The sequence below is a fragment of the Candoia aspera genome, chromosome 17 (assembly GCF_035149785.1).
Source record: "Candoia aspera isolate rCanAsp1 chromosome 17, rCanAsp1.hap2, whole genome shotgun sequence".
In the NCBI taxonomy this organism is placed as follows: Eukaryota; Metazoa; Chordata; class Lepidosauria; order Squamata; family Boidae; genus Candoia; species Candoia aspera.
Genome location: NC_086169.1, coordinates 565,651 through 576,170, shown reverse-complemented (window position 1 = coordinate 576,170; position 10,520 = coordinate 565,651). Strand labels below are relative to the sequence as shown.

Here is a 10,520-nt window from a genome sequence, read left to right as displayed (position 1 = left end):
CGGGAGAGGCACCATTCCCAGGAAGAGCTTGGGCAGGAAGGAGACCACCCCCAGCCAGTGCATCAGAGGAGCAACACACACACCCCGCACACCCCAGTGCGTCAGACAGGCGGCTTCTCTCCCCAAGCCAACATTTCTGAGGCTTGGCGTCTCCGGCGTGTTTGCTCGGGAGCAAGAGGGGACCGCCGATGTGGACTGAAGGACCTTGTGGCAGATGAGGCCTTTGACCTTGGCTGGTCTCAGAAAACCGGGAGGGAGGGAGGGAGGGAGGGAGGGAAGAAAGGAAATTCCCCAAGACATCCCCCTAACTTGAGAAATCAATCAGTCAGTCTTGGGAAAAGAGCAGCAAGAAAGCTCTTCCGTGTGGCTGCCCCGAGACTGGTGTCTAAAGCCACCAGCTCTGACTGACTCTGTGGGCCATCACATCAGGGTTGACCCTCCGAGAGAGACCTTCTCCGGGATTCTGGGTCCCCAACCTGGCAGTGCTTGTGGGTAGCAGAGCCAAGAGCTGGTTAGCTCTGGATCCCCATTTTGATAGTGCCCCGTTTGAAAGTCTTCCCTGAGTCTGGGGCCAGGGCCAGGGCCAGGGCACCTCAAATGCCAACTGCGCGTCTCCCCTCCATGCACGGCCGGCCTTTTCCCCTGGGCGCGGAACACCTGATGACAAGCAGAAATCCAGAAGGCCACGGTGTCTGCTTGCCGTTGCCCTTGTTTTTTTTTCCCTCTCCGCCACGGGGAGGGGAAGTGTCTTGGCGCTTAACTGGTGATGCTTTGTTTTCTTTGCTCAGCCAGTGCAAGCCCTGGTCATTCGTGGAAGAAATTTTGCACTTTGCCCCAGATAGAGGATTTTGCGCACGACCCTTCAGCAATGGGAGTGGGCCGCCCCCTGGTGGCCATCACAGGCCCCTGCAGCCAACTGGAATTTTCCTTTCTTGTTGATGAGACTCTCCTGTCTGTGGGGGGGGGGGGACTTTTCCTGGACCTCCTGGCTCCAGGCCTGGCCAGCTTGGACTCTTCGCCACTCCCTGCTGCATCCTTGCATCGCACTCAGTCTTATTCGGCCACTTCACTGTTCCGATCGCTTCGTAATTTGAATTTGAACCAAGCTCAGTGAAACAGAAAAGAAATGCAACATGGGACACCTTCTAATGGTGTTTCCTCCCTTTCGGCGAATTTATTTATTTATTTATTTGGTGAATTTATTTAATATATATTATATATTTTGGTGAATTTATTATTTATATTTTTTAAAAAAATTTTAAATTACAACCAGCCAGGCACTTGCTCAAATCTGTTCTTGTTCAGACGCCTGGGGAGAGTGTCTGTTCTCCAAAGGGAGCAGTGGGAGCCAGGGGGGCGGGGGCAGCAGCGAGCCCCCCCCCCGTTGGATTGAAAGGACCTGGCCGGGCCGCCTTTCCCCACAGCCATGAAAACACGGGTCAAGGAGCACAGCAGGGGGAGAGACGTGCAGGACTCCCCGTCGGGGAATCTTCCAGCTCCCCCATTGGACTTTTTGAGGGGCCTCGAAAGGGGACCTCCTGCAAGGCTGCCTCTGCCCCCACCCCTGCTGCAGGCCGCTCTGCTGGGCGGGTGGGGGCAGCCAAGGGAGGGTCAAGAAGCCGACACACTGGACGGGGCTGTGAGGCCGGGAAGGAGCTCACGCAGGTTCCCTCCGGCAGGGCAAGGGAAGTGCCACGCCACGCATGCTGGGGGGCAGCAGGGGCCCCCTCACTGCCGCCATCCAGAAGAACAAAGTGCGTCCTCCGACCGGGGAGCCTCTTCTCCCGTTCAGGACCGGCAGGTGACGCCACTGCCCCGGCGTCTGAGCACTGGCGGAAGGGCGAGGGGTGGGCGGACGGGAGCCGGTGACGGACTCAGGAGCAGATGCTTCGCCGCCTGCGGAGCAGGACCGCTGGGCTGCTGGGCTGGTCCTCCTGGTCGCTCTCGCAGTCCCGCTGCTGGGCGCAAGGAGGGCAGAAGGGTCAGGCAAGGAAGACCAGCGCCCACCAGCCCGCCCACCAGCCCCTTGCCTGGCAGGGAGTGGTGGGGCTCCTCGGCACCCACCAGGGCCACCAGGGCCTCCTCCGTCTTCTGCTGACACAGGAGCCGCAGCTGGCAGAGTCGGTTGCACGCCGAGACCATGTTGTAGGAGAGCTGCAGAGGGCGGAGAGCAGGGTGAGGCCTGGACAACGAGGCCCACGAGGCACGCTGCCCAGCAAGGAGGGAGACACAGGCTCCCGGTTCGGGGCACAAAGTCGGCACCTCCGCCGCCCAGCCCGGGACAGCCAGGGGGGACGGCCAGGAGACATCGCTCGGCTCACCTTCCACTTCCGGCGGGCATTGAACTTGCGGAAGTTCCTCATGTTGATGGAGGAGCGGCTCCTGTTCGTGGCCTGCTTCCGGGTCAGCGGCTGGGGGGGCAGAAGGAGAACGTCCAGCACCTGAAACCCAGGCTGGGTTCCCAATGGCCAGCCCCGCCACGACGGGGAACTGCAGAGCAGGGGGGCCTCCATGCCCAGCTTGGGGGATTCAAAGTGGGAAGGGAGGGAGGGAGGGGGGAAAAAGGAAGGAACAGAGAGAAGGAGGGAGGGAAGGAAGAAGGAAGAAATGGAGAGAGGGAGGGAGGAAAAAAGGAAGGGAGGAAGGGAGGGAGGGAGGGAAAAAGGAAGGAACGGAGGCAGGGAGGGAGGGAGGACTCCCAGGCACTCGCCTTGATCCACGGGTGAAGGAGGCACTTGGCTGCCGTCATTCGGTCCCTGAAACACACACCAAGATCCGTTTTCCTCCTTTCATGCACGGCTTCTTGTGGGCAGGAAAGGACAAAAGGAGGAGACCCCATTTGGGGAAGGGGCCATCCCGCCCATGCTGCTGCTCCCCCCGCTTATTTTGGCTGCTATTGTTTCCTCCCCAAGGAGAGAGGCTCCCCACAACCAGGGGGCTCTTCCTGCGCCCCTTTTCCAGACGGGGTGTCCGTGGGTGTGGCGCCCGTCTTGCTCGCAGGGGCTGGTGGCTACCTGGGCTCCTTCACCAGGAGTTTCTGGATGAAGTCCCTGGCCATCTCCGAGGTCTGGCCGAAGTACTTCTCCTCGAACTCGTAATTCCCGGAGACGACGTTGGAGAGGGTCTCCTCATCCGTCTCCCCCTGGAATGGGGACATGCCGCTCAGCCTAGAGGGAGAGATGATTTGGGGGCCTCAGCCTGGAAGGCGGCTGGAAATCAAGGGATCGGTTCAAAAGGAAGGCAGGAAAGGGGACGTTTGGAGGGGTCTGATCCCCAGCTATTTATTTATTTATTTATTTATTTATTCATTCATTCATTCATTCATTCATTCATTCATTCATTCATTCAATTTATATTGCCACCCACCTCACACTAGTGACTCTGGGCAGCTAACAACAATAAAAACAGTCGTAATATAAAACAATAAAAATAACAAAGATTAAATATAAATACAGCTGGGCGATCTAAAAGCCATGGTGTTAACCTAACCATGAAATGGGGCCCTTCCCGCACTCGGGGCCCCAGGCCCGGGCACAAAGCCAGGTTTTCAAGGCCTTCCGGAAAGCCAACAGGGTCGGGGCCATCCTAATATCAGGAGGGAGGGTGTTCCAGAAGGCAGGCGCCACAGCAGAAAAGGACACTTCCTGGTCCCTGCCAGCTGACATTCCTTGGCTGACGGGACCCGAAGCATGCTACAGGTAGTCCTCGCTTAATGAGCAGAATGGGGACCAGAATTTTGGTTGCTAAGCGAAGCGGTCCTAGCAAATCCAACTTAACTTGATGACCTTTTTGTGGCGGTCATTAAGCAAATCACCACAGGTGTTAACTGAACCGCATCATCGTTAAGCGAATCACACAGTTCCCCATTGATTTTGCTTGCAGAAGCTGGCCGGTAAGGTTGAAAAAGGCAATCGCATGACCACAGGACGCTGCAATGGTCATAAATGCAAACCGGTTGCCAAGCACCCAAATTGCAACCATGCGACCACAGAGACGCTGTGACGGTTGTAAGTGCGAGGACAGGTCGTAAGTCAGTTTTTCCAGCGCCGTCATTAAGTCTGAACTGTCACTAAATGAGTATTCATTAAGCAAGGACCACCTGCACCACCTCATTTCTATTTATCTTTTTTAAAGCTGGCAAATTCCAGCAAGTTTCCTTTCGCAAGCCACCAAGAGGACACGGCTGTCCTTTCCGTGGCCTGTCCTAAGCGAACAGCATCCCACTGGGGGGTACTTGAGGATCTGCTGAAATGCGCCCCCCCGGCCTTCCCCAGGAAAAAGAGCTGCAGGTACTTACAAGATGTAGGTAATCACCCCGATGCTCCTAGGAGTGAAGAAAGAGAAGAGCTGAGGGCGCAGCAGGGACTCTCCGCGTCTAGCAGCCGTTTCTCTCCCTGGATGAGCTTGGTGACATTGTCAACCAAGGGAGGGGAGGAACAAGCGCCCCCCCCAGGATCCCTCCCTCTTTTCCAGGAAAAGGGTTAGCACATGGGCTTTCTTTTCTGCGGGAGCGTCAGAGAGAGAAGCTCCGTTGTAACCACTTCCTGACCCTCCTCTCCCCGCCATGCTTATCCAAGGCCTGCACGATGCCGCTAAGGGCCCCCCCACATCCCCCCCAGCTGCCTCTTACCACATGTCCGTTGCGGTGCTCAGGGCCTCGTAGTTGATCACTTCAGGAGCTGGGGGGAAAGAAATGGAGGGAGGGAGGGAACCAAGCGGCAGGACGCGTCGTTCCCAAGACCTTCCCGGCTGCCAAAATCCCATTCCCACTGCAGCCACAAGAAGTTTCCAGGGCTACAACTCAGCCCCAGCTCCTCCTGGAGATGGTCCCGGGTTCCCCGCAAAGGTGGACGTCCCCTTCTTCGAACAGGGCCTGCCTGCCTTCCAGGGAAGTTGGACTTTGGGGCAGCCCGGGCACAGCCTCGGCCTCCCTTTCCCGAGCGGGGAAAGCGCACCCTCCCTGGCCCAAAGCTGTACCAATGTACTGGGGGGTCCCGCAGAGGCTTTTGTAGGGCGCCCCTTCCTCCAGTTTCTGCGCCAGCCCGAAATCAATAATCTTGATCCTGGGGTTGGGGACGTCCTTCTGAAGCAGCATGACATTCTCCGGCTGCAGAAGGGGAGACGGGAGACTGGTGGGGGTTGGCGCTGCTGCCCACGCTCAGCCCAACAGGGCTCCGGTTCGGGGCACCCCAGAAGCCCCCAGGGCGGTACCTTGAGGTCGAAGTGAGCGACATGGCGGGAGTGCATGTAGGCTAAGCCGAGAAGGATCTGCTGCAGGAACTCAATGGCCTCGTCCTCGGACAGCACCTCCTTCTCCGCAATGAAGTCAAACAGTTCACCACCCTGGATGCTGCGGCAAGGCAGAGGGTTAGGGGCTGGGGGTGCCCCCTTACTGATCGTGCCCCAAGGCACTCACACCTGTTCAACCAGGCTGGCCCGGAGGGGCTTAAGCCCCAGTGTATCCAGTCCTGGGAAGGGTGGCCTGTTATGCCCGCTCCGAAGAGTGTCTGATCGCTGGTGTTTACTTTTATGTGCAGAAAAATTGACAGAACAGGGACGGATAATAGTTAATGAAAACGGCAGCTTCTCCCCTCCGGTCCCAGGGAAGAACCGAAAGGCAGAGGGCAAATGTAGGCTCAACGTGCACCGGGCGATTTCAGACACGCCTGCATCTTCCCTGAATGCCTTCCAGGATCTAAAACTGGGTGAGCAAACAGGGCCCACGGGCTGCAGCATCTCCCGTCTGGCTCGAGAGGGAGGGTCCCAACTCCCAGGCCTGCGGGTGCTTGCACTGGGTGGCTGTTGGGGGGAATGGGCCCTTGGGCTGGAAGAGGGACCTCCCCGGGGCCCTCCTCCCTGGCACTCACAGCTCCAGGATCAGCACCATCTCGGCCTTGTTGGTGAAGACGTCATGGAGGCGCATAATGTTGGGGTGCTGAAGCTGCTGCAGGATGCAGACTTCGCGCTCCACCTGCTCGCGGTCCAGCCCCAGCCGGCTGCCCTTCCGTTTCCTCACCTTGATGGATTTGGCAGCGTAGAAAAGGCTGGTGCTCCGTTCCTGGCAGCGTCGGACCACCCCAAAGTGTCCGCTGGAAGGGGGAGAAGGCGGGGGGGGGGGACGGGAAGTCAGGCATTCAGCTGACTCCTGCAGAACCTGTTCTTGCCCTTGGAAGATCCGGCCGAGGCGAGGTGCCCAGGGCCTGGGAGATGCACGGCGGGCTTCAGTGGGCCAGAGAGCGAAGGTGGTCACGCCCGCGCTATCCGGTCTCCACACCCTGCAGGCCTCACCTGCCCAACTGCTCCAGCAGCTCATAAAGTTCCTCCACGCTGCAGTGGCGGAAGGGACTGGCCAGGGCGGTGCTGGGCCTCGGTGACGCTGGGGCCTCGGTGCTCAGGAAAACCTCGTCGTCTTCCAGGCTGCACGGTGTCTCCTAAAGCGGCAGGGAATGGAGGCTGAGGGCAAACAGGGCCGGCCAGCAACGCTTGCCAAGGAAGGGCCCCGGGTCTGCGGGCTGGTGCCTAACCCGCCATTTGGCCCAAGGTGGGCCAGGGTGAGCAGAGGATTCCCCAGAAAGGGGCCAGGGGAGCTGCTGAGCTCTGGGGGAGCCTCTTCGGTGGGGGGGGGGGGCCCAGTCGAAATCTGCTGAAGGGACTTGTGGGCGCTTTCTCCTTCTGCATAACCCCTTCCCTTCCTCCCACCTCGCCCCAACTTAAATCCGGCATCACCGCAGCCTTGCAGCCTTTCCACGCAGCTGCAGCCAGGGAGAGCCTCCCTTTGAATCCAACTGGTTAGCAGGAAGAGGGGCCCCCAGGCCACCCTGGGCTAAGCCGGCTCTCCTCCTCCCACTTCTCCCACACTGCCCCTGACGCCCTGGACGATCCGCGGGCAGGCAGGCACGCGGGTCGGGCAGGGGAGGCCTGGGGCCCAGCCCCCCCTCACCTGGATCCCGGCAGCCACCTGGTTGCCAGGGTGGACTTCTGCTCCTCCTCCATCTTTAGCCATCAGCTGCAGAGAGAAGCAAGGAAGAGGTTTGCTCTTTGCAAGCAACAGCGCCCCCCCCCCCCGCTATCCAAATGGGAGGGTCCCCCTAACCCGCTCCGGATCAAGTCAGGCTGCCGGGCTGGGCCAAGAGGCAGCGGCGGGAGGCAGGCAGTCCCGTCCCGCGCTCAGTCACCTTAAGGGAGGGGGGGCCCTATTGGTACCAAAAGCGCCTCTTCCGCACCCCCGGCCCGGACCCGCCCAGCTGGACACAAACCGGGCGGGGAGGGCTCCCTTCTCGGAGTTCGTGCTGAGGATCTCCCACACCAGGCATCGCGCCTGCCCAACCTGGCAGCTCCGAGCCTCGGCAAAGCCGCCCCTGCCCCCGTTACCCTGTGCAGGAAGCTCCCCCCGTCTCCTCCTCGGCGAGGGCCCCCGCGGCCAGCGGCTGCAACGGCTCCCCGCCAGTCCTCCAGCGAGGGCGGGCAGTCGGCCGCCTCTGCTTCCTGGTGCCGCGAAGCCTCGCCCGCCCCGCGGGGGGGCAACGGAGCTGCACAGCACACCTGCACAAGCAGCAGAGGGAGACCCTCCCCGCCCGCCGCCCCCGAAGTGGGGTCCCCAGAGTTTGGCTGGAGGTCTCCGGAGCCCCGAAGGGAACCCGCGCCCCCCGCCGCCCCCGCCCGGGTCTTTCTGTGACCCAGAAGCCCTTTCCCATATACCCCAAAAGAGCGGGGGGCCCGCTTTCCAGGGACTACAATTCCCAAACTGCACGGCCATTGGCTCCCTTGCACCGATCCGGATCTCGCGCTTTCAGAATCGCTCCGCCAGCCGGGGCTGGAGACGCTTCGCACGTTCGCCTCGGCCATGCGGAAGCAGCCGCCCCTAAACACTCCCGGGGCCCCGCACCCCGAAAGGGCGGAGACAGGAGAGGCAGCTGGGCGCAGGGGCCGGCCCCGACCTGCCCCCTCCCGCCCTGGCCCGACAACAGCCTCCTACCCGGGCCTGCGTTTCCGGCGTGTTTGAGCGTCTCTGCAGCCTCTCTTCCCCTTCTACTTCCCCAGCCGCATTCCCTTCTTACCCCCTCAGGTTTGGGACTGGAGTGAACGAAGCCTCGGGTGGGGGTGGGGGGCAGGAGGGCGCAGATTGCTCAACAGATGAAAAACCAGCAAGGGGAAAAACGACGCCGGGGGCCTGGCGGGCTGCCTGCACTACCTTGGCTGTGCTTGTCCAGAGCCAAGCCATGGGGGTCCCTGAACAGGGTCCCTGAATGCTGCCTGATTGCCCCCCCCTTCCCAGGGTCCTGACCTCCTCCCTCCCCAGTGACTAAGGTGTGCCCCAAATGGCTTTGGAACGTTGACAGGCCCATCCTTGCCACTGCCAGACAAGGGGGGTGCCCTGGGGGCTCCCTTCCCCATCTCCGCAGGGCCTCCACTTCAGGCCAGCCCAGCCTGGCTGGCATGGGTCAGCAGGCCAGGGGTTGGGAGAGCAAGAGCTACCCCATCTCTGGGAGGCTGGAGCATGGGAACTGCCAGACAGAAGGAGGGGGAAGTACCACCTTCCGGGCACTGGCCATGTTTCAGAAGGGGCAAGACAGCGATAGGAGAGCCGCCTGGCTCCAGGGCCCCTCGAGCCAAGCCAGCCGATAAGAGAGCGTCCAGTGATGTTCTTTGAAGCTCTGGCCACGATGCCAGCCGCCAAGCAGGCTTCAGAGGATATCAAGAGAACATCCCAGCTGGATGGAGGGGGGAGCAGTCCCCAAAGGCAGATGCCCACAATCACCAGGGCAGAGGGAGCTCCCACCCCACCCCCAGCCAGGCTGCAGTGGCGCATTCCTTTCCAAGCTGGACCATGGCTGTCTTGTTGCCCAGAATCTCACATTTATTATTCCCGAGGTGGAGTTTTATATTCTAAATGAGAAGAACAAACGGCTCATTTAAGGCAGAAGGAAGAGCCAGCACTTAAATGTCCAAATATGTTGCAATTCCTGGATTCTTGATGCTCTTCCAGCACTTTCATGCAGGCCAGGGATTTCACAAATAAAGGGGATTTTGGCTCACGGACAAAGCAGGCGCGGCAGAGGCCTAGCTTCGTGGTGAGGGTTGGGGAAGGGGTGCTCTCTTAGGAGCCCCACATCTCTGTTCTCGGGGCAGAGAGACCTTCAGCAACAACCTCCAGGAAAAACGCCCCCATTCTCCGCTCCTGCAAACAAGCATATTCTGTTTAATCCTTTCACAGCACAGCCCACTATCTCAGGGTGCAAAACATCCATCAGTGGGAAAAAAAGAAAAACGAAGCAAAATCTGCCAGCATTTTTTGCAATTTGAGTCATATTTCAATCCTGGAAGAAGGCTGCTTCCTCTGTGTGTGAAAAATGCAGAATTTCTACAATCTCACCAGATTTAAAGAGCGTGCTTCCAATTACCAAGACCACACCGGCGTTCAGGAGAGGTCTGAACACCGCGCTGGAATCATCTACCTGGACAGGTGGATTTTATATTCTCTCCCCCATATCCTGGCACAAAACAAAAGAGCCGAGTTTCTCAGGAGTTTCAATGGTTTGGCTTGGAGGAAACACTGCAAGGGCTCTTCCCGCTGCACAGAGGCAGGCAAGGAGGTGCTGCGCTCAACACCCGTTTTCGGGATGGCCACTGACAAAGGGGCCACCACCACCACCTGCACCTTTCCCTCAGACCTGGCCCCCCTCCACCGCCCCCGAGAATCAGACCCGACACCCCAGGCCCCCAGCCCGCTCGAACGCGCTCGCGTCTTGAGGGCCAAACCGCCCCGCAGGTGCCGACACGACGCTGCGCCCTCGAAGGGAAGTGGCGGCTTTTGCTTTCGTTCAGCCGTCGCCCGCCCGCCCCCGCAGCGAAGCACCCCGCAGAGCCCCGCAGCGAAAGCGAGCCGCGGCCAGGGATTAGGGGGGTGCACTCCGGGGCTCCCGCCGCCCGCCCCGGTACCTACGGCTCGGGCACCAGAGGGAGCCCGGTCCGGAGCGCCCGCCGCCGCTTCCTCGCCGGAGTGCGCTGCGAGCCGCCCCCGCGCCGGGACGGCGGCCACCCCCGCGGGCCGGGACTGCCCCTTTGCGCTGCCTGGCCAGACCCTCCTGGAGGAGGAGCGGCGCTACGGCCTGGTGGGGGGCGCCCCGCGGGCTTCGACGCCCGGCGAGCTCCCCGCAAGGCACAGCTAGCAGCGCTGCTCGGGGGCCACAAGCCCCGCGCGGCCGAGCTCAGCCCCCCTTCGCCGGCTTTGCGCCGGGCCCTTTTCTCGGTCCGCCCCTCCCCGCCTGGGCCGGCAGGCAGACCCCTACGTGAGCCCTCGAGCCCCTCCGCACCAGGCAGTCTACCTTGCGGCCTTGCCCTCTTCCTTCTTGCCCAGGCTGGGGGAGGAAGGCAGTTGGAGAAGGGGGTTTGGGAGGTGGGAGGGGGGGAAGCTGCCTGCAAGCCCCCACCCCCACCCCCGCCGGGGTGCTGCTGAGCTCCACACCCTCTGCTCCCAGCCAGGACGCTTTTCGCCATCTTTTAGGGGACGGGGGTCCTTA

General features: G+C 60.8%; 1 protein-coding gene across 3 annotated transcripts; it reads right to left on the bottom strand.

Annotated features, from left to right (window-relative positions):
* Positions 1-1,256: 1,256 nt before the first annotated feature.
* Positions 1,257-10,095, bottom strand: LOC134506702 (death-associated protein kinase 2-like). 3 transcript variants are annotated; one of them, XM_063316984.1, is made up of 13 exons: positions 9,944-10,095; positions 6,941-7,006; positions 6,289-6,431; positions 5,868-6,089; positions 5,212-5,350; positions 4,978-5,107; positions 4,631-4,679; positions 4,298-4,324; positions 3,015-3,167; positions 2,711-2,756; positions 2,322-2,411; positions 2,065-2,154; positions 1,257-1,958 (listed from the first exon to the last, which is right to left on the bottom strand). In XM_063316984.1, the coding sequence occupies exons 2-13, from the start codon at positions 7,001-7,003 to the stop codon at positions 1,875-1,877; spliced, it is 1,236 nt and encodes a 411-aa protein (XP_063173054.1). In that variant the 5' UTR covers positions 7,004-7,006; positions 9,944-10,095; the 3' UTR covers positions 1,257-1,874. The 3 variants fall into 3 exon arrangements, with proteins under 3 accessions (XP_063173054.1, XP_063173052.1, XP_063173053.1); XM_063316982.1 differs by lacking the exon at positions 9,944-10,095 and adding an exon at positions 7,699-9,294; XM_063316983.1 differs by lacking the exon at positions 9,944-10,095 and adding an exon at positions 7,699-9,294 and having other exon boundaries at positions 1,257-1,955.
* Positions 10,096-10,520: the final 425 nt, after the last annotated feature.

Bases quoted from the DNA above. Each gene is read 5' to 3' on its own strand.
- LOC134506702 (XM_063316982.1), bottom strand. From the start codon at position 7,845: ATGGCCGAGGCGAACGTGCGAAGCGTCTCCAGCCCCGGCTGGCGGAGC. The intron at 6,432-6,940 runs GTGAGGGGGGGC...CTGCCGCTTTAG, and splicing joins AGGTGGCTGCCGGGATCCAG to GAGACACCGTGCAGCCTGGA. The intron at 6,090-6,288 runs GTGAGGCCTGCA...TCCCCCTTCCAG, and splicing joins CTGCTGGAGCAGTTGGGCAG to CGGACACTTTGGGGTGGTCC.